Source organism: Salvelinus fontinalis, chromosome 25 (genome assembly GCF_029448725.1).
Source record: "Salvelinus fontinalis isolate EN_2023a chromosome 25, ASM2944872v1, whole genome shotgun sequence".
Lineage (NCBI taxonomy): Eukaryota > Metazoa > Chordata > Actinopteri > Salmoniformes > Salmonidae > Salvelinus > Salvelinus fontinalis.
Genome location: NC_074689.1, coordinates 6,355,198 through 6,378,103, shown reverse-complemented (window position 1 = coordinate 6,378,103; position 22,906 = coordinate 6,355,198). Strand labels below are relative to the sequence as shown.

General features: G+C 42.8%; 1 protein-coding gene across 3 annotated transcripts in view; it reads left to right on the top strand.

The window, feature by feature from the left end:
- LOC129822808 (phenylalanine--tRNA ligase, mitochondrial-like) overlaps positions 1 to 22,906 on the top strand; it is a 134,604-nt gene that overhangs the window by 52,324 nt on the left and 59,374 nt on the right. For 2 of the 3 annotated variants that reach the window (XM_055881232.1, XM_055881231.1), the window contains 2 exons: positions 13,003 to 13,163; positions 22,111 to 22,262. In XM_055881232.1, the coding sequence (XP_055737207.1) occupies positions 13,003 to 13,163; positions 22,111 to 22,262 (313 nt within the window). The remainder of the gene's footprint in view (positions 1 to 13,002; positions 13,164 to 22,110; positions 22,263 to 22,906) is intronic. The other variant, XM_055881233.1, reaches the window with a different exon arrangement.

Below are 22,906 nucleotides of genomic sequence, written 5' to 3'. Positions count from 1 at the left end.
CCTTTGACTGGTTGCCTTATGCTACGCTCCAAACCGTCTATTCATGAGTCTGTGAGAACGTGTAGGCCTAGGCGATGCTGTTGGTTCATCGACTGTGCAGGGCGGCTAAGCCTACAGTTATAGTGAATTTGTATTTGAATAGCCTAGTAATAGGGCATTTTTTTAAATATTTTCATAATTAATAGGCTGACACGTTACATTTAGCTGCAGAATATCTCACCTCCGTGCGTTTCCATCTCCTCTCTCTTGTTCATTCCTTTCTCTAGCGTGTAGTCACGTAGTCATGTGATATCTGACAGCACTGGCCCGATTTTGACAAAACTTTATTTTCTTTGACCCCCTTTTCTCCCCAATTTCGTGGTATCCAATTGGTAGTTACAGTCTTGTCTCATTGCTGCTACTCCCGTATTGACTCGGGAGAGTCGAAGGTCGAGAGCCGTGTGTCATCCGAAACACAACCCAACCAAGCCACACTGCTTCTTGACCCAATGCCCACTTAACCCGGAAGCCAGCCACACCGATGTCGGAGGAAACACCGTAACCTGGCGACTGTGTCAGCGTGCACTGCGCCCGGCCCGCCACTAACTGAAATGTGTGAGTCACACCAGAGAGGAAGAGGCAGAGTGAAGGAAGGATGGCGTCTGGCACCCTTCACAAGCATGGGGCCTTGTCCGTCCCAGAGGGAATCGACAGACAGGGAACAAAGCACTCTGGGAAAGGAGACAAGCTCTCGGCTTGTAGAAAGTTGTTTGTAAAAAATCGTGTCGGTCACGAGGCTCTGCTCAGCAAACAAATACTTGTGTTTTGAAACTGGTGAGTCAGTGAGCCAGGGAAAGACTGCGTGATATGTGGAGAGTGGGGGAGGGAGGGGTAGAATCTATAGAAAGAAAATACACTGATAAGGCACAGTGTGCTGCTGCATGGTAACACGTGTCGTATCACCTGACAGTCATTCAGATATATAGCCTGCTTCGAACTGTGAAGGAGAGGTGTGTGTGTGTGTGTGTGTGTGTGTGTGTGTGTGTGTGTGTGTGTGTGTGTGTGTGTGTGTAAGTGAAACTGTGTTAGTGTGTTTCACTAACACTGATGTTTGTTTGCTACGAGATAGGAACCGAAGCTAATGAAGACATGCAAATGCATACCTGAGTGAAGCAATTATATTTAACGAGTACACAGCAGTTGTGCATTGTGGTTTTACCAAGCTGGAGTAAGAGATGTGCGGGGGCATCACATGCCTGTTGTCCGCCAAAACGCTGGTTTTGTGGTTGTCATGGCATTGTTAATTGATCGGTTTATGTATGCTAATTTGTTTTCCCGACGATGCGGTGGGCGGGGAAGCCACGTGGGAGTGTGAGAGACAAGGATGCAAATTATAACACGGGTGGCGAACATATACAAGGAGAAGAAGAAGGAATGGAGGAGCGGCAACACCACAGCAACTACACTTTTCCCTTACTCACTTCGGCTACGTGCCCGTCGCAGCTTGTTCCTTTGTCCAGGCTTTCGTTAATGAGAGGGGGATATGGGACAAGAGCTGTCACTGTGTTAATGCATTTTAGGGGATTTGTAAAAAGCCTTTTCTGCAGGGAAATGTGCTGTTCCACCAAGTCTGCAGCAGCAACTGGAAGGGACATGGCCTTAGACATTTTATCGGAAGCCCAGGTGAGGGCAAAGAGAGAGAGATGATATAGAGTGAGAATTCAATGATACAGTGATTTGCCCAGCGGGCAAAACTGATTACAATGCCGTCATTATGACATCATGGTCAGGTTGTCAGGGCTGGATATGTTTTAATCTTTTTAGCAACCAGAAAAACTTCCAAAATGACTTATTTCCCTGTTGTCAAAAAAATGTATGATGTCTTCTCAACCAAAAAACCCTGTACACAACCAGGAAATTACATAATCAAGACTTCATGTGCCAAATTGGGCCAGCTGGGTAGTATTTGAATCGTGCGAAATATATTGAGGCTGAGCTGGTCCCATCAAGCTAAAAAAATATCCACCAAGCCATGTGTTGCTTCGCGCCCAGAGGAAAATGTGGCCCTAAGGGAGCTTCGAAAGGGCATTTGTGGAGTAAAAATATCATATATGTAGAGTTATTCACATCGGAGCCCTAATAACAAGTCCCCTCTTGCCCTCCAATCCTGTCCCACCAAAAGCTCAAACACAATTGATGCAGAGACTGACTGTATTTTATACCTTTTCCAGTTCTTTCACATCAGCAGCAGCACAGATGACAGTATAATGTCAAGGAGAGTAAGGAACTTTAGATTGTTTATATACACACTAGTTTTTGCCCCTTTTCCACTGGCACATCTCAGACTATTCCGGAAATATATATCCCTCAACCTTGTTAAACCACTTTTTAAATGTGTTGGTGTTGTGGTGATCAGAATGGGGCAGGGAGTATTCAGATCAGTACTATTGGTCATTGCTACCATTCATTATTTGTCTATGGAGCAGTGGTTGTAATGTCCCTGCAACATTTACTTGGTGCAGTAATGTTGGTGGTTTACAACCCACCGCTCCAAGCACCACCCCTGCAGCCCGAATGGAAATCAATCAGGATTGCAATCAAAGTGAAAGTCAATCACTGTGTCCCGTGTAGTTGTTGTTCCACATACATTATAATGATGTATTGTACAGTCAATCTCTCCCATCTTCATCCAATTGTATTTCAGAGGTAACCCGTTTCTGTCTCATTTAGGAGATACGTTAGATCAAAATTCTATTGTAAAATTAGCAGGTGGACAGGCTGCTAGCATACACTACTGGTAAAACGAACACCTACTCATTCAAGGATTTTTCTTTATTTTTACTATTTTCTACATTGTAGAATAATAGTGAAGACATCAAAACTATGAAATAACACATATGGGATCATGTAGTAACCAAAAAAGTGTTAAACATATCAACATATATTTTGTATTTGAGATTCTTCAAATAGCCACCCTTTGCCTTGATGACAGCTTTGTGCACACTCTTGGCATTCTCTCAACCAGCTTCATGAGGTAGTCACCTGGAATTGATTTCAATTAACAGGTGTGCCTTCTTAAAAGTAAATTTGTGTTATTTCTTTCCTTAATGCGTTTGAGCCAATCAGTTGTCACAAGGTAGGGGCTATACAGAAGATAGCCCTATTTGGTAAAAGACCAAGTCCATATTATGGCAAGAACAGCTCAAATAAACAAAGAGTATTGACAGTCCATCATTACTTTAAGACATGAAGGTCAGTCAATATGGAACATTTCAAGAACTTTGAACGTTTCTTCAAGTGCAGTCGCAAAAACCATCAAGCGCTATGATGAAACTGGCTCTCATGAGGACCGCCACAGGAATGGAAGACCCAGCGTTACCTCTGCTGCAGAGGATAAGTTCATTAGAGATACCAGCCTCAGAAATTGCAGCTCAAATAAATGCTTCACAGAGTTCAAGTAACAGACACATCTCAACATCAACTGTTCAGATGAGACTCTGAATCAGGCCTTCATGGTCGAATTGCTGCAAAAATAACACTACTAAAGGACAAAAATAATAAGAAGAGACTTGCTTGGGCCAAGAAACACAAGCAATGGACATTAGACCGGTGGAAATGTGTCCTTTGGTGTGGAGTCCAAATTGGAGATTTTTGGTTCCAACCCGCCGTGTCTTTGTGAGATGCGGTGTGGGTGAACGGATGATCTCCGCATGTGTGTGGTGTGGGGTGCTTTGCTGGTCCCCCCTACTGTATTTATTTATTTATTTTGCTCCTTTGCACCCCATTATTTATATCTCTACTTTGCACATTCTTCCGCTGCAAATCTACCATTCCAGTGTTTTACTTGCTATATTGTATTTACTTCGCCACCATGGCCTCTTTTTTTTTTTTTTGCCTTTACCTCCCTTATCTCACCTCATTTGCTCACAATGTATATAGACTTATTTTTCTACTGTATTATTGACTGTATGTTTGTTTTACTCCATGTGTAACTCTGTGTTGTATGTGTCGAACTGCTTTGCTTTATCTTGGCCAGGTTGCAATTGTAACTGAGAACTTGTTCTCAACTTGCCTACCTGGTTAAATAAAGGTGAAATAAATAAAATAAAAATGTAAAATTAGAATTCAATGCACACTTAACCAGCATGGCTTCCACAGCATTCTGCAGCGATATGCCATCCCAACTGGTTTGCACTTAGTGGGACTATCATTTGTTTTTCAACAGGACAATGACCCAACACACCAGGCTGTGTAAGGGCTATTTTACCAAGAAGGAGAGTGATGGAGTGCTGCATCAGATGACCTGGCCTCCACAATCCCCCGACCTCAACCCAATTGAGATGGTTAGGGATGAGTCGGACCACAGAGTGAAGGAAAAGCAGCCAACAAGTGCTATGAATATGTGGGAACTCCTTCAAGACTGTTGGAATATTTTTCAAGTGAAGCTGGTTTAGAGAATGCCAAGAGTATGCAAACCTGTCAAGGCAAAGGGTGGCTATTGGAAGATTCTAAAATATATATTTTGATTTATTAAACACTTGTTTTTGGTTACTACGTGATTCCATATGTGTTATTTCCTAGTTTTGGCGTCTTCACTATTATTCTACAATGTAGAAAATAGTAAAAATAAAGAAAAACCCTTGAATGAGTAGGTGCTCTAAAGCTTTTGACCGGTAGTTTAGACAGGTACTCCAGTACGTGACAACGCTGATTCTATGTTGGCTAATGCTTGCAAAATGTGAATGTTTAGGATACTCCTTGTAGGTGTTTTCTTTGTACTAGTAATAGCTGCTTTTGACCAGCCAGTTGGCATACTGTTGAGGAACATAGGGCGACTGGAAGGTAGAGGCACCTCTGTCTACCTTGGCAAAGCCGTTTTAGGATCTACATTTTCCCTAGTGTTTGCTTGTTCATATCATTTGCCATGGTGGGAGAGAAAATAGCTCTTGCAAGCCTGTTGTGAGTTACTCTATTCTTGGAAGTTTCAGCTTTATTCTAAAATTATTTCAACTTCAATCTCAAGGTATTATGACAGGCCTGGCCAACCCTGTTCCTGGAGTGATACCTGTTCCTGGAGTGATACCATCCTGAAGGTTTTCTCTCCAACCCTAATCTAGTGCACCTGATTCTAATAATTAGCTGGTTGATAAACTGAGTCAGGTTAGTTACTACTGGGGTTGGAGCAAAAACCTTCAGGAGGGTAACTCTCCAGGAACAGGGTTGGGCAGCTCTTTATTAAGACATCTCAACATCAATCAAAACAATTACATTTTTTGGTCATAATTTATTTTATTTTTTTTCACTTTTATTTAACCAGGTAGGCTAGTTGAGAACAAGTTCTCATTTGCAACTGCGACCTGGCCAAGATAAAGCATAGCAGTGTGAACAGACAACAACACAGAGTTACACATGGAGTAAACAATAAACAAGTCAATAACATGGTAGAAAAAAAAGAGAATCTATATACAATGTGTGCAAAAGGCATGAGGTAGGCAATAAATCGAGTAATTACAATTTAGCAGATTAACACTGGAGTGATAAATCATCAAATGATCATGTGCAAGAAGAGATACTGGTGTGCAAAAGAGCAGAAAAGTAAATAAATAAAAGCAGTATGGGGGGTGAGGTAGGTAAATTGGGTGGGTAGTTTACAGATGGACTATGTACAGCTGCAGCGATCGGTTAGCTGCTCGGATAGCAGATTTTTAAAGTTGTTTAAAGTTTAAAGTAATACGAAAGAGAGGAGCAGTGTTTGTTATGATCAAATAATCAAAACTTGTTTATGGTTGATATTCATTTAAGTCGCATGCAAATGTGCAGAAACAAGTTGACCCGGGGCTTCAGATTTCTAATTCAACAAAACCAAGATGTTGAATGAAATACCCCAATTTAATTAGCAATCTGTTAATTACCCTCTCTCTCTCTCTCTCTTTCTCTCTTTCTCTCTCTCTGGGAGACCGAGAAGGTAGACATAAACATGTAGGGTGATTCATTTGTGAGGGTTCTGTGAAAAAAGATAAAGGGGATCGATATTGTGACACGGAGGAGACGATTGGATGGGGCAAGATAATCTCACAGCAACAACTTTACAGGACGACTATCGCAAGTGTTCTTCTAGCTAGAGAGAGGGTTCGGTTAAGGGGTTATTCAATTGTTCCACTGGGGATAAACTCCAAAAGGAAATGTTATTGAATGCCTAAATAAACAGTTAATATCAGCATTGGGTCCCATTTTAAAGACCCATTGAAGTAATTTTCCATTCTCGTATTAGACTTTCTGAATTTAAATTGTATATTAATTCACAATGTTTGGCAAGTTGCGTCCTAAGATTCTTCTTCTCCACCAAAGTGATATGGATACTCTTAAGCCAGTGCTAGATATTATGCCAAATCTAGGGGGCGCAGGGGTTCAGTTCAAGTAGGTATCGGAATACATACTGATTGCAGAGGAAGCCATTTTTTTTTTTTACACCAAAGCGAATACAAGGCAAGATACAAGATTCGGGGTCTAGACGTTGGGGAGGTGTGCTGCCACAGACCAAGCTAGGCTAGGTTTCTAGTGCAGAGCCTTTTGAGTCAGCTACCTGCTCACTGCCTCCAGTCCTCTCCTCTGAGTGAGGGAAATAGCAGCTGATAATGGAATTGTGGCTGATTGAGCTGCTAGCCACACCCTTAATGAGTTCATGAGGGTCAGCTGTTTGCTTTTACAAGCCAACGGTTGCGTTCCAGGCTGACTACATGACTTAAAGACCCGGTGCAGTCAAACATGTGATTGCATGTGTTTTATATATATGCCCACACTAGGAATGAAATCAAATCAAAAGTTATTGGACACTTACACATTTTTGCAGTAATACCTAACAATACACACATACCCCAAAATAAATAAGTGTGAATAGAAAAGGTGTGTACAGCAGTAGTTATATAGGATGAGCCTTGTGTAAAATACAGTATATACCTATGAAGTGGGTAAAACCAACTGTAAACATTATTAAAGTGATCCGTGTTCAATGACGATGTACATAGGGCAGATGTCTCTAAGGTGCAGGTTAGAGTACCAGGTGATGGCTGGCTAGTGGTGACTATTTAACAGTCTTCTGGCCTGGAGATGGAAAAACAGCTTCTATCTCTCGGTCCCAGTTTTGATGCACCAGTACTGTCTCCGCCTTCTAGATGGTATCAGGGTGAACAGGCAGTGGCTCGGGTGGCTGAGTTCCTTGATGATTTTCTTGGCCTTCTCGTGACACCAGGTGCTGTAGATGTCCTGGAGGGCAGGCGGTGTGGTTGGAATAATACTGTGAAATGGTGAAAATTAGGATAATACCCTTTTTAGTGTGAGAGACGTTGGAAAAGACCGGCTGACATTTCAGCCTGTTGTGCGAGTTAATTCGTTTCTAGACCAATATGAAAGAGTTCCTAAAAAACAGCTAGTTTTACCCCTCCCTACTCCCAAACAGTCCTAGCAAAATCCTTGCATAGAAATTGCTCTTTGCTAAGAACCACCTAATTTTTGTTTAAACAATCACAGTACGGTACTTAATTGTTACCCAGAATTGATTTGATATTGAGATCAAATCGGCTGCATTGGACCTTTGAAAGTTGAGCGTGTGGATATGGCGTGGCTACCTCTCACAGCACCACAACGGAATGGGAGTTTAACGCTCATCAATATTTCTGTTCTCGGTGTGTTCGGCGACTGCCTCTTTTTCCTCGCACCTCATTAACTGTAGCTTTGTGTTGAATAATGAGCCGGGCTTGCCTAGTTTCCTGGTTGTAAACAGTGTGCTGATAGAAAATACTGCAGTAGAACGATATCACCCAAGTAAGGGAACCTGACAAAAATATTTTTGGCTGCACTATCCAGAATCCACATACTGGATCAATATCCTGAGTAAACGGACACTACAACCTCAAATATACAAAGATGACATGTCAAACAGACCAGACAAACAGACTGAGTTAACTGTGTTATGTTCATATAGGAATTTTTGTTGTTGCTCCATACGAATCTGTTTGTGAATTGGCTTCCTGATATGAAGTAGTGAGGGAGTGTTAATGAACATGTCACTGTGAGAGCATGGGCCCTGCATCCCCTGGCAGCTGCAGCCTGGGGGACCCAACAGTCATCCCTGATCAGCCATGTTAAGCTAATTGAGAAGTAATGGCTTAATTAATAACCCGACACGCTAATTTCACTGAGTGTATAAAGGGATAGTTCACCTAAATTAACAATTTGGTTCGTAAAATGCTGAAGTTAGCGGCTAGTGGCTATTTTAACCTACCGAAAGGTGGATTGCAGTCTGTCCATAGAGTTACAAAGTATGGGAAAAAATATGGACATTTTGTAATTTGGGTGGATAGTAATAAATAGGAGTTACACCACCGTATTTGCAAAGGTTCGAACGTGCGGCGTCCCATGGGTCTCCCGGCCGGCTGCAACAGAGACTGGACTCGAACCAGGATCTCTAGCTAGCACTGTGATGCACTGCGCCACTCAGGAGGCCCAGTATGTCTTTCTTGATCATGCTGTATTGTGTTTAATACTTTGTATGGTCATTTGTAGTAAATTAGCTGTTTTCCAAGCCAGCAGTGAGCCATTAATGAGTCGAGATTATGAAAAATGTAATTACCACTATCGGGCAGAATTTAGAAGGGTGCAATTAGGTCACCCAATCCGACTTCTCCCTTGAAATCTGCAGGTAAAATGTCACATGGCGAAACATGGGGCATGAATCCATAACTGCCATTTCTGCTGCCGTGCACATATGGATCCATGGTAGGAAAGATGGTGCTGCTTCTCTCCAGAGGAATAGAAAACAAGGATCAACACACTCAGTTGGGGGGAAGTGTGTGTGTGTGTGTGTGTGTGTGTGTGTGTGTGTGTGTGTGTGTGTGTGTGTGTGTGTGTGTGTGTGTGTGTGTGTGTGTGTGTGTGTGTGTGTGTGTGTGTGTGTGTGTGTGAAAATTGACTGCTAGACCCACATACACACTTCCCATATCTCCTACTGTCCTATGGGTAGAGTTGAGGATGGTCATGCCGTAACTGCCACAGGTGCCTCCTGAACATGCTTGTTGTTTACATCTGACAGCTACACTCCTGATTCAGAGGGGTTGGGTTAAATGCGGAAGACACGTTTCAATTGAATAATTTTTTAAAGGATGGAGAAATGAATGGATTAAAGGAGAGGAGGCGGTGATGCCACAGCAGCTACTGATGTCACCACAAGGTGGATATACTGTCAGACACCACACTCTCGTCACCACAAACACAACCCCTCTCACCCGCTCTGACTGGCTAAGAGAAAGGGGATGGCGTCACAGGACTGTGTGGGGGAGTGAGGGCTGGGCCTCGTAAGACACACCCCGCTCCCCTCCAGCCCTGTCCCCCCCCCCCCCCCCCCCCTGTATTTCAGCTGAGGTCATAGCTGAGTGCTGTATGTCATCGTGCCATCCTTTTGTGGACATCCTTGGCAACCGTGGCAGTGTTAGCGCTCCCTGCCAAAGACTGCCAGTTCAAATCTGCCACACACACACAAGCGGCTGTCAGGATTTTTGTATGCCCCTCTTTTATCTTTTTGCGTGTCACTGCCTCTCACTCCCGGATCAGTGAGCACAATGATTATTTTTAAACACCTGTACATTGCACTGCAGTAATACACAACTACATATGTACTGTGTGCCGAACGGGAGTAGCTAAGAGATTGAGGTAGAAATCAGTCACAAAGAGACAAAAAATATTTTTTTTTTAACCATGACTGATTCTCATTACATGTAAATGTCTTCACTTTGTATATGAGGGAGGAAGGGAGAGATGCTGATTTGATTCCTCCTTATGAAGTTATGATTTAGTCGTGTGTTTCTCAGTCAGCGTTGACCCTCCATGCCCCCCTCGCTCATTACCATATAAAGCAGAATCCCTCCGCTGTCGAGGGAAAAGTACGAGATCGGAGTAGAAACGAGGAGCTTTGCTGTTTGCACTCCCTTCATCTATCTATGGGTCACGAGGGTCACCAAGCAAATAATTATTACAACCAGAGTAAAGTTAACACCCCCTATCCTGCCCTGTCCTGTGACAGATTTCACTGCAGAACTAAAGTCTTCCCCTGTCACTCACAAGACAGCTGCTGGCCTCTACCATTGACACGATTGTGGAAATGTGATTGCAGGTTAAAAAACCTATTGCGGTCATTTAGCCTAACTGGTTGCCAAGATATTTAGATGAAGGACGACACAATATGAGCATTCCTATTGGACGAGTTCAGATTCTCTGTTTTGAGAATGAAAGAATGTTAGCTCTAGCGAACGTGATCGAGGTGAAGGGTCTGTGGTCGTGTGGCAACCACATTTTAGGTTTTTATGCGTATCTGAATGCTGTAATGGATTATCCTCACCCAGGGCACCATTTTTTTGAAGGATGTTTCTGTCATGTAAATATCGTGAACAATGTAAGATGACTAAATACACAATACGTTATCTAGTCTTTGCTGATTTTATTATTTTGGAAAATAGTTGGCTCGCTGCTCAAGTCGGCCTGTGATGTTAATTAATCCATGTTTAAGGTAGTTTCCCATCCTCACGCATGAACGGCTTAGTCTGCTTGGTTTGTAAGATTTACAGAGCCTCAGCCGGAAAAGTATGGAAGCATGTTCAGTTAGCCTTGTAGAGAGTTCATCAATACAGGATGCATCTGGGTGACTTGGAAAGCCATAGTCAGTCAATAAATAATCGAATAATACTCGTAGGAAAGGTTTGCACCTTTAGCTCACAATCTGTGGATACTATACGATTTTAAAAAGGAAAGGAAAATATGTAAAACATCACAGCCCGTTTTGAAAAATATATGGCACATGGAAGCTAAACGAGGGTGGTCTATGGTGAATGGTGGGATGGGCTGAGATTGGCTGAGGGGCGGGATTAAAGAGCTTGTGTTTGTTATTGTTATGTGACTGCTTTATATATAAGTACCATGTATGTCAAATGTATATGTGGCATGTATGTATATGTAGCAGAAAAGTTGTAAAAAAATGAACGATATTTGTCCTCCAGTGGATGGGTTGATAAAAATAATGCAGGACGCATCTTAAAGCAGTTCAATTACATTTTCATCCCGAGGTTGTCCGAGAACAGTCGACATTAAAACAACTTGTTATTGATTTATTAACATTCCATTAAGGTGATGCACTAGATGATACAGTTTCCTGTCCAGAATTGTACCTGCAAACACCTGGTTGCTAGTCCAGTTCCTCCGGGGCTTCTCAAGTCATGTCCTGGAGTCTCATCAACAACTGTTCATTAAGCCCTTGAATAGTTTGGTCTGCAATAAAAATGTGTAGGCTGGAGTTGAACTCATTTTCTCTAGACAATTAGCTCAAAACACTTAAGGTATTGATACTTTGTGCCTCATTATGTCTGTGTCGTGTAATTGTTGGATCACAGGGAGTGCTGAGCGATTAGTGCTATTTGAGGTCGGTTCGGTTTCTCAAATAATTTTTAAACATGAAATGGATTATGAAATAATTACGTTACAATGATTTTAGAGCTTTTAAAGGGAAATTCCCAAAACATTCAATTGCCAAAACATTTAGAGACGATGGAATATTTTATCAGGTCCACATTTGGTAGACATCAATAGAAAACAGGAAATTACTATGAAATCATTTTTATTTGATTACTTTATTATTTGTAATTCCTTGAAGTAATCATCTCATCTCTGCTCAGGCAGTATCAGTCTACCAGCCAGGCATCTAACATTATGAGTTCCCCATACTGTACTGCAGGGTTTCCCAAACTCTGTCCTCGGGACCGCAAGGGGTGCACATTTTGCTTTTTGCCCTGGCAACTACACAGCTGTTCAAATAATCCACTAATCTTCAAGCTGTGATAATTTGAATCAGCTGTGTAGTGTTAGCGCAATAAACAAAACGTGCACCCCTTGGCGTCCCAAGGATCAAGTTTGGGAAACGTTGCTGTACAGTCTTTAGTCATCATTCTTAGCTAGCGTTTCTAAGTATGCTGCAGAGCTGTCTGACAAAATGATTTTACTAGTTGTTCAGGGTAGTTAAGGTATACTTTCACGAACTCTCTCTCTCCCTCTCATCATTGTGTTGTGTACATTCCTCTCTCATGCAGTCTATATGGTCTGTCTGTATCTCACCTAGCGTAACAGACGTAAAAGTGTATCTGTCAAGAGATCTGTATATAATGACGAGATGCTCATGTCTCCGCCATAACAATGGGAGTCAATGGCCCAAAGGCGGAAAAGAAGGTTTCAAGCTTAGGTCCAAAATAAGTCCATAGAAGCGCATTGTGCTTATTTTCTACAGTTTTTGTCGAGAGTGAAACCTCTTGCTTCGCCTCTTACAATCTTTCTTGCTTCTTACCTGCCCGCTTAACCCGGAAGCCAGCCGCACCAATGTGTCAGAGGTAACACCATTCAACTGACAACTGAGGTCAGTCTGCAGGCGCCCGGCCCACCACAAGGAGTCGCTAGAGCGCGATGAGCCTAGTAAAGCCCCTCCGGCCAAACCCCCCCCCCTAACCCGGACAACGCTGGGCCAATTGTGCGCCTCCCTGTGGGGCTCCCGATCATGGCCGGTTGTGACAGTCTGGGATCGTACCCGTGTCTGTAGTGACGCCTTTAGCACTGCGATGCAGTGCCTTAGACCGCTGCGCCACTCGGGAGCCCGCCTCTTCCTGTCTATGAGCTAGGGAAAAATGGTACAATGGATTATAGTCAATGTGGTTAATTAACACATTTCTGCGCTGAACTAGGTTGAGTATTGGCTTAATGAAAACTACCCTTCAGCTCAGCATCCCACATAGTTCTTGACTTGATTTCTCTGATTTTTCTCATTAATTATTTAATTTCTCTCTAGAGAAACGGTCCGTTGGACTCACCAAAATAAAATGGAATTCAAGTAAATGAACGGATGTCGGCCAATTAGTGGTTTAATAACCAAACCTCCCCCACTACAAAAAGTTCTGGGAATAGCTGCTCTAATCTCCTATTGTGTCCTTTTTCCAGCGGGAGTGAGTAACAAGATGGGCTGGGCATTTGGACTGGGCCTGGAGCGCCTGGCCATGGTGCTGTACGGGATCCCTGACATCCGCCTCTTCTGGAGCCAGGACGACCGCTTCCTGAAGCAGTTTTGCCTGCCCAGCATCAACGACCCAGTCACCTTCCAAGTAAAGCTCTAGGTTATATTTATTGTATTTTTCAACCACTATTATTCACTTTTAATGCAGAGTTTGGCTGTGGAGGTTTCAATCAGAGAGGGAGAGTTCTCACTTTCCTCAAAGCCCATTTTAAGGTAGGCAACTGGGGGAGACTTCAGAAGGAACAGACAATGAATTATACTCCTGAGCAAACATTCCAGCAGTGCAGATGGCAGTAGTTAACCAACCTTGGCTTGTTCAGACTACACATTCCATGCATCTTTTCAGTTTGTTTGTGAACTGCCAATAAACTCATAGAAGTAGAAGAAAAATAAATGTACTACTTTCAATTGACTACACTAAATGGTGCTGCCGAAGCGATCAATGGCAAAGATAGATAAAGAATTGTATATAGAGAGTTAGGCCAATGGGGGTTCTGTCTGAATGTTTCGAGAGCGCCACTTGCTCGGTGATAATTGATGCTTCTGCGTTGTGCTGTTTATGTCCAGGGAAAGAATATATGCAATTTGTTGACACCAACATTACATCACTAACATTTCTAGAATAAATGGGCTACTAACGTGGTGGCCGTTCTTAAACCTGGCCGAACTCTCGTAATACATGGCTCTGGTTTCAACCAAAAGCCATTATGATGCTCCCAGACCATATCAGCAGCCGTGGTTTTAATGAAGAAGGCGAAATGGCAGAAACATTAGCAAACGTTAACATAAATAAGTGATACTTGGCAAGCATAGTGTGCAGGATTTGTTTCCCTTTTTAGCTCCTGGACCAAAAACAATAACAAACAAACTTACTAGTCCCTTTAAGTCTTTTCAGAACATTTGTTTTTGCCACAGGGTGTGGCAACTGCACATAATAGCTTCTTAAACCGTATTCCGAATCTCAACTCAAGGCATCATGTGCTTGGCTTAACTACAGTTGAAGTCGGAAGTTTACATACACTTAGGTTGTCATTAAAACTAGTTTTTCAACCACTCAACCGCAAGTCGGTTAGGACATCTACTTTGTGCATGACACAAATTATTTTTCCAACAATTGTTTACAGACAGATTATTTCACTTATAATTCACAGTATCACAATTCCAGGGGGTCAGAAGTTTACATACACTAAGTTGTCTGTGCCTTTTTAAACAGCTTGGACAATTCCAGAAAAGGATGTCATGGCTTTAGATCCTTCTGATAGGTTAATTGGCATCATTTGAGTCAATTGGAGGTGTACCTGTGGATGTATTTCAAGGCCTACCTTCAAACTCAGTGCCTCTTTGCTTGACATCATGTGAAAATCAATTGAAATCAGCCAAGAAATCAGCCAAGAAAAATAAATGGTAGACCTCCACCAGTCTGGCTCATCCTTGGGAGCAATTTCTAAATGCCTGAAGGTACCACGTTCATCTGTCCAAACAATAGTACGCTAGTATAAACACCATAGGACCACGCAGCTGTCATACCGCTCAGGAAGGAGACGCGTTCTGTCTCCTAGAGATGAACGTACTTTGGTGCGAAAAGTGCAAATCAATCCAAGAACAACAGCAAAAGACCTTGTGAAGATGCTGGAGGAAACCAGTACAAAAGTATCTATTTCCACAGTAAAACGAGTCCTATATCGACTTAACCTGAAAGGCCGCTCAGCAAGGAAGGAGCCACTGCTCCAAAACCGCCATAAAAAAGCCAGACTACGGTTTGCAACTGCACATGGGGACAAAGATCGTACTTTTTGGAGAAATGTCCTCTGGTCTGATGAAACAAAAATACAACTGTTTGGCCATAAAGACCATCGTTATGTTTGGAGGAAAAAGGGGGAGGCTTGCGAGCCAAAGAACACCATCCCAACTGTGAAGCACGGGGTGGCAGCATCATGTGGTGGGGTGGTTTGCCTCAGGAGGGATTGGTGCCTTCATAAAATAGATGGCATCCTGAGGAAGCACAATTATGTGGATATACAGCTCAAGACATCAGTCAGGAAGATAAAGCTTGGTCGTAAATGGGTCTTGCAAATGGACAATGACCCAAGCATACTTCCGAAGTTATGGCAAAATGGCTTAAGGACAACAAAATCAAGGTATTGGAGTGGCCATCACAAAGCCCTGACCTCAATTCTAAAGAACATTTGTGGGCAGAACTGAAAAGGCGTGTGCGAGCAAGAAGGCCTACAAACCTGACTCAGTTACACCAGTTCTTTCAGGAGGAATGGGCCAAAATTCACCCAACTTGTTGTGGGAAGCTTGTGGAAGGCTCCACGAAACGTTTGACCCAAGTGAATCAATTTAAAGGCAATGCTACCAAATACTAATTGAGTGTATGTAAACTTCTAACCCACTGGGAATGTGATGAAAGACATAAAGCTGAAATAAATCATTATTATTCTGACATTTCACATTCTTAAAATAAAGTGGTGATCCTAACTGACCTAAAACAGAGAATTTTTACTAGGATTAAATGTCAGGAATTGTGAAACTGAGTTCCGACCTCAACTGTATTATCCCCATCATATAACCCCCAAAAGATTGTTTTACGCTATTGCTTCTAATTTATGTTGTTGTAAACATACAATGTTTAGCCTCAAAATATCGTTAAATCTACAAATGTAAAAGTGGTTTCACTTCTCCAGCTCCATCCTTGCGCTTTATAGCAAACCAAATGGCTGGGGGTTTTTTGTATTTTTTTTCTAAAATGAACGAGTACTCCTTCAAACAGCCTGAGTGAGACAGAGAAAAGAGACTGAATCAATAGGTCTGATCCTCCGAGTTATTAATGCTGCCTGGCTGTGATGACTTAATGGTAGCCGTTGTTGTTGGAGGATTTGGCCAGAAACTGAGATAGCTTAATGGCTTTTTAGCTAGCCGGTATTGATAGATTTTTTGGGGGGCCAGAATTGGGGCCTATTAGAATGTGCTTACTGTGCAGATAATTGCACATCATTAATTGGACTGGTACATGATGAGACTTTCACATCAAATCAAAGTTGACTTGTTGCGTGCACAGGATACAATAGATGTAAAAACCCAAGTGAAATGCTGACTTACAAAGTGTTTTTTATATTGCAGTTCAATATCGCTGGTAATAAAATCCAGAATCGGGATCTTAAAGCATGGATTCAATACTAGGTCAGATAAATAAAAACACACAAGAAATAAAAACACGCGAATGTATGCGTTTTTATTTTGTTTTTATGTTTTTACTTTCCTTTTTTTTTAATGTTTTTATTTTTACTTCTTTATTTCATTGACCTCGGTAGGTTTGTCCAACTCCTACAGACAAAAAAAATGTTTTTTTAGTGCCAAATAAGGGTTCCTTGGCTTGTATCCACAGCGGATACCTTTTTGGTGCTATATAGAACCTTTTTTAAGGTTCCATAAAGAGCCATGCTCATAAGCAGAGCATACGGGGCATAGGGGCACATGCCCCCTCAGATTTGTCCTGTTAAAAATATAGTTAGATTTTTTTTTTCTCTGTAATACTAATAGTCACCTAGGAATTTTATGAAGTTGGCTTTAGCTCGTCCATTTAAGTTCCCAATCTCCCAACCTCATTAAGACACTCAGACCATGCATGGGAAACAAGATTCAACTCTTTGGCCTGAATGCCAAGCATCACGTCTGGAGGAAACCTGGCACCATCCCAACGGTGAAGCATGGTAGTGGCAGCATCATGCTGTGGGGGTGTTTTTCAGCGGCAGGGACTGGGAGACTAGTCAGGATCGAGGCGAAGATGAACGGCGCAAAGTACAGAGAGATCCTTGATGATAACCTGCTCCAGAGCGCTCAGGACCTGGGGAGAAGTTTCATCTTCCAACAGGACAACGACACTAAGCACACAGCCAAGACAATGCAGGAGTGGCTTCGGGACAAATCTCTGAATATCCTTGAGTGGCCCAGCCAGAGCCCGGACTTGAACCTGATCGAACATTACTAAGAGCATTGTATTTGGTACAAATCATTCCTTAAGTGCTAGACCTGGTAATGAATGATGTGGCTGTTGAACAAGTTGAGGAGACTAAAAGACTTGGCGTTACCTTAGACTGTTAACTGTCATGGTCAAAATGTTATAGTTTCAGTGGTTGTAAAGATGGGGAGAGGTCTAGCCATAATAAAGATATGCTGTGCTTTTTTGACACCACATTCCAAAAAGCAAGTTCTGCAGGCTCTAGTTTTGTCTAATCTTGATTATTGTCCAGTCGTGTGGTCCAGTGCGGCAAGGAAAGACCTAGTTAAGCTGGAGCTGGACCAGAACAGAGCGGCACGTTTTGCTCTTAATTGTAATCAGAGGGCTGATTATAAATACTATGCATGCCAGTCTCTCTTGGCTAAGAGTTGAGGAGAGTCTGACTGCATCACTTCTTCTTTTTATAAGAACATTAATGTGTTGAAAATCCCAAATTGTTTGCATAGTCAACTTACACACAGCTCTGACACACACACTTATCCCACCAGACATGTCACCAGGGGTCTTTTCATAGTCCCCAAATTTAGAACATATTCAAGAAAACGCACAGTATTATATAGAGCCCTTATTGCATGGAACCTCTTTCCATCTCATATTGCTCAGATAAACAGCAAACCTGGTTTCAAAAAACAGATAAAGCATCACCTCGCGCCACAACGCCTCTCCCCTATTTGACCTAGATAGTTTGTGTCATTGATATGTAGGCTACGTGTGCCTTTTAAAAAAAATATGTAGTTCTATTCTTGTCTAATGATGTTCTGTATTATGTCATTCTGTTTTATGTTTCATGTTTTGTGTGGACCCCAGGAAGAGTAGCTGCTGCTTTTGCAACAGCTAATGAGGATCCTAATAAAATACCAAATACATCTCTGGAGAGACCTGAAAATAGCTGTGCAAAGCAACGCTCACCATCCAACCTGACAGAGCTTGAGAGGATCTGCAGAGAAGAATAGGAGAAACTGACCAAAAATGTTGGAATTGATCTTGGTGCCTGCAATATAAAAATCCCTAATTTAATAGAGAAAAGGACTCATTCTCCTGTTTTGTGTCACTGTGTATACCGCAATGAGTATGGAGAAAAGAAAGAAAACCAGACAATTATCTGAGGTCAGACACAAGATTGTAGCCAAGCGTGGACAATCTCAAGGCTACAAGTCCATCTCCACAGACCTTGATGTTCCTGTTTCCACCGTACGTAATGTTATCAAGATGTTTAAGGCCCATGCCACTGTAGCCAACCTCACTGGACGTGGCCGCAAGAGAACTTGATGGAAGATTGCAGCAAGGGATCGTGTGAATGGTGGAGAAAGCACCTCGATCGACTGCTACACAGATTCAAGCGGACTTTCAGACACTAGGTACAAGAGTTTCAACTCGCACCATCTGTCACCAACTCAATGAAAGGGGATTATATGGTAGGAGACCCAGCAGCACCCCACTGCTGCGAGAGAGAGACATAAGAAAGCCCAAATGCAATTTGCCGAAACACACCTGAACATGACAAAATCCTATGCTAAATTTAGAGCTTTTTGGTAAAGCACACCTTTTCTATGTCAACAGAAAACAAATGGAATCTTTCAAAGAAAACAACACCTTCCCTACACTCAAACATGGAGGAGGTTCAGTGATGTTTTGGGGTTGCTTTGCTGCCTCAGGCACTGGGTGCCTTGAACGTGTGCATGGCGTCATGAAATCAGGAGAATACCAAGGCATTTTGGAGCTCAATGTCGGACCCTGTGTCAGAAAGCTGGGTCTCCGTCGAAAGTCATGGGTCATCCAGTAAGACAATGACCCCAAACACACTTTAAAAAGTACTCAGGAATGATTCAAGACAAAACGCTGGACTGTTCTGAAGTGGACCGCAATGAGTCCAGATCTAAATCCCATTGAACACTTGTGGAGAGATCTGAAAAGAGCAGTTGGGCGAAGGCACCCTTCAAATCTGGGAGAACTGGAGCAGTTTGCACAAGAGGAGTGGGCCAAACTGCCAGTACAGAGGTGCAGGAAGCTCATCGATGGCTATAGGAGGCACTTGATTGCAGCTATTTTGACCGAAGACTGTGCTACCAAATATTATGTCTGGGTTGTCAATAGTTTTTTCAATTCCATTTCTGTTTTTCTGATTTTAAATGGATAAATTAAGTTCTGAATCAAAAACAAAGGTTCTGTAATATTAACAGTGAAATAAAGAATTGTGGAGACCAAATACGTCGGTCAATTTCAGCTTATTTTTCGAGAAAATTACTTGACCAAAGTACAACTGGGTGCCAACTGGGTGCCAATATTTTTGGCCACGACTGTATATTTCTAATGGCTCTGTTGGTTGGACTGTGGTGTTTGATGCAGCAGAGTTTGGGGTTTGAGCCCACATACAATGAATATATGTGTTAGATTGAAGTTGCTTTGGATGAAAACCTCTGCTAAAAGAAGATTTTGTAATTTTCAGTAGTACCAAAGACATACAAGGGGATACATTTACTGTATGTGTTTTGGGAAAAAAGTGGTTTATGCTAAATCCCAAATCAGTGCGTTGGCACTCGTGCAGATCTGAAGGGATAGGATAGGTATAAGCAATATGGTACTTGCGTCACCTTGCCTTCAGATAGGCTTTGTGGAAAGGTTCCGTATTGCTTACACCTACAGTATCCAATTTCTTCAGATTTACAGAAGTGCCGAGGGAGGAGGGGCTAGTTCAATTTGGGATTCATGGAGAGTGTATAATTAGTCTCATAATTCCCCTGTGTCAGTGGACTGAAGAGTGACAGAGGATTATCAAGGCCATGATGTTATGCAACCCCCCCGCCCTCCCCCTTGTGTGCTGCCGGGTTTCCGTTCGGGAAAATGTGGCGTCGGACAACGTGACCGGGGAGATTTTAATTTATCCTCCATCTGAGACATTTACCGGACCCGCATGCATTGACTGCACCCATGCATTGACTGCACCCATGGCGCTCAGAATGATGAAAATCCCATTTCGATGACGGTAATACATCTGAAAATAGAACATGCAACGCATGTAATGAAGCAGCCAATAAAACAGCGTTTTCAAAAATTTGCCAAAATGCAATTAGCAGGAAAACACCATTCTAAACAGAGCACCTGGGAGAACAAACACCATTATAAATAGCACACCTGCTAGCTGTTCCAAATGTGACAGAGAAGAAAATCTGTTAGAACATTAAAAAGTGGGGGAATCTGAAGATGCAACAACTAGATTGGGTTGCTAATTTGACTAGGATTGTGCTTTTGGCTTCTGGACAACAAAATAAAGTTGATATGAAAACCAATAGAACAGGAGAGAAATGGCAAAGCGGTGGGTCCAATAGGGAAGTAAATGGAAATACATTTGCCAAAATCATATAATGACTCCTGTCCTGTACAGAAATAAATAAAATACATGACTACACCGGATCATTAGCTTCTTTAAAAACATTGCTGTGGATTGTTTGAAATCACAAGCTCGGTGTAAGCCAATACCTATTTGTGAATCCTGCAATTTGGGCAGCGCGCATGGCAATAGGCCTAGCTGATTATTGAGTTGCGGCTGTCAGTGAAAAACATCTAAAATATGAAGATAATGTGGCTTGAGTATAATTTAAAATGTTGAGACAAGAAGGGGAGGGGTGTGTGGCGACGATATAGGCAAGTCTCTCTCCAGAATGGCTCAGCTGTCTTCTGCATTTATTGTTTCATTGTGTGAATTGTTTGCCCTTTGATAATGTTTAAAATAAAATAAAATCCCCATTACATATGTCACCAGTAGTAAATGTACTGTTAATCCCCATCATTTGGTTACATATATTTCTGTTAATGCATGTATTAATTACAGTAATTTATCGTAATCATTCTCGGAGTGGAAACATTGTTTGCCGAGTTCACAACCTGCTACACTTTTGAGAAACATGTTTTGTTTCATTTCATAACCATCAATTGTGAGGTTTGTAAATGTTTTCATTGGCTTTTGTTTGGAGTGCTCCATGTGACCAATGGTTTCTCTGTCCTGATAATGCTCCCGAGTGGCGCAGCGGTCTAAGGCACTGCATCTCCGTGCAAGAGGCGTCACTGCAGTACCTGGTTCGAATCAAGGGTGAGGGTAGGAAACAACACCTCTGCCACGCTGACCCTCAACAAGGGGTCCCCTCAGGGGTGTGTCCTTAGTCCCCTCCTGTACTCCCTGTTAACCCACAACTGCGTGGCCATGCGCGACTCCAACACCATCATCAAGTTTGCTGACGACATGACGGTGGTAGGCCTGGTCACAGATGGCGATGAGACAGCCTACAGGGAGGAGGTCAGAGACGTAGCAGTGTGATGCCAGGAGAACAATCTCTCCCTCAATGTCAGTAAGACCAAGAAGCTGATCGTGGACCTCAGGAGATAGAGGGGAGAGCACGCCCCCATCCACAACAACGGGGCTGTAGTGGAGTGAGTCGAGAGCTTCAAGTTCCTTGGCGTGCACATCGCTAAGGATTTAACATGTTCCACATACACCCGCATTGACTCTGTACCGATACCCCCTGTATATAGCCTCACTATTGTTAATTTACTGCTGCTCCTTTATTATTTGTTACTTTTTATTTGTAATTTTTTTGAAGGGGTGGGTATTTTTCTTAAAACTGCTTTGTTGGTTAAGGGCTTGTAAGTAAGCATTTCACTGTAAGGTTGTATTCGATGCATGTGACAAATACAATTTGATTTGAAGAGGGCACAAAATATTTGATTCTCAAAAAGTTCTACAACTGCACCATCGAGAGCATCTTGACTGGCTGCATCACCGCTTGGTATGGCAAATGCACCGCCCTCGATCAGCAAAGCGCCACAGAGGGTGATGCGGACAGCCCAGTACGTCACTGGGGCCGAGCTCCCTGCCAGCCAGGACCTCTATATCAGGCAAAGCGTGCATTGCTGTCTCTCATTGTTCGTCTTTCTTCTAAAAGTTGTCTCTCCCCTCTCCTCTCTGCTTCCATCTCCTCTCCTCGCCATCCCGCTTCCCTCTCCTCCTCCCCTCCTCAAGCCCCTCAGTAAGTACCCACCTCTGATCAACGACATCTCCTTCTGGCTACCGGCCGAGGGCTACACAGAGAACGACTTCTACGACCTGGTGAGGAGCATCGGAGGAGACCTGGTGGAGAAGGTCGCCCTGGTTGACCAGTTCACACATCCAAAGTAAGGCTCCATGTTCTTCACAAGACAAAGAGCTGTAGGACTCAACAAGGTGTTTCCTAGTGCTAGCACGCCCGGGTCGTATTCATTAGTGCACACTAGCAAAATGTTTTGCAATGGAAAACGAAAACAAGTGTTTCCTATTGGAAAAGTTCAGGTAGTCCCTCCCAGTTTCAGTCCGTTTACTTCCGCTTGGTTCCTAGTTAATACGACACTGGTTAATATTAAGTGTTTCGCATTATTAACTAGCACGTCTGATTTTAACTACCTGACTTACACCTGATTCAAGTGCTTGATGATTACTTGAGCAGTTGAATCAGGTGTGCTTATACTGGCGTAGATCAAATAAGTGCAATTGCAGGGGGTACCACACATCCAAAGTAAGACAACATGCCCTCAAGAAGGTATAGCAGTGGTACTCAAACGGCATACGTGGGGTGCCACGACTGAACAGCGATGGGCATGTTGCCACTCACTCTGATAAGGGCATTACAACCGAAAAGTTAGTGTGTGACTTTCATTTAATTCTTCACCGAATAGCTACCACCATAATCGGGTTTTCAGTTTCCAACCCCCCCCCCCCCCCCCCCTACCCCCCAGACAATTGACCCCTCCCCTCATGCCCCCCTGAAAAATGTGCTTGTCGC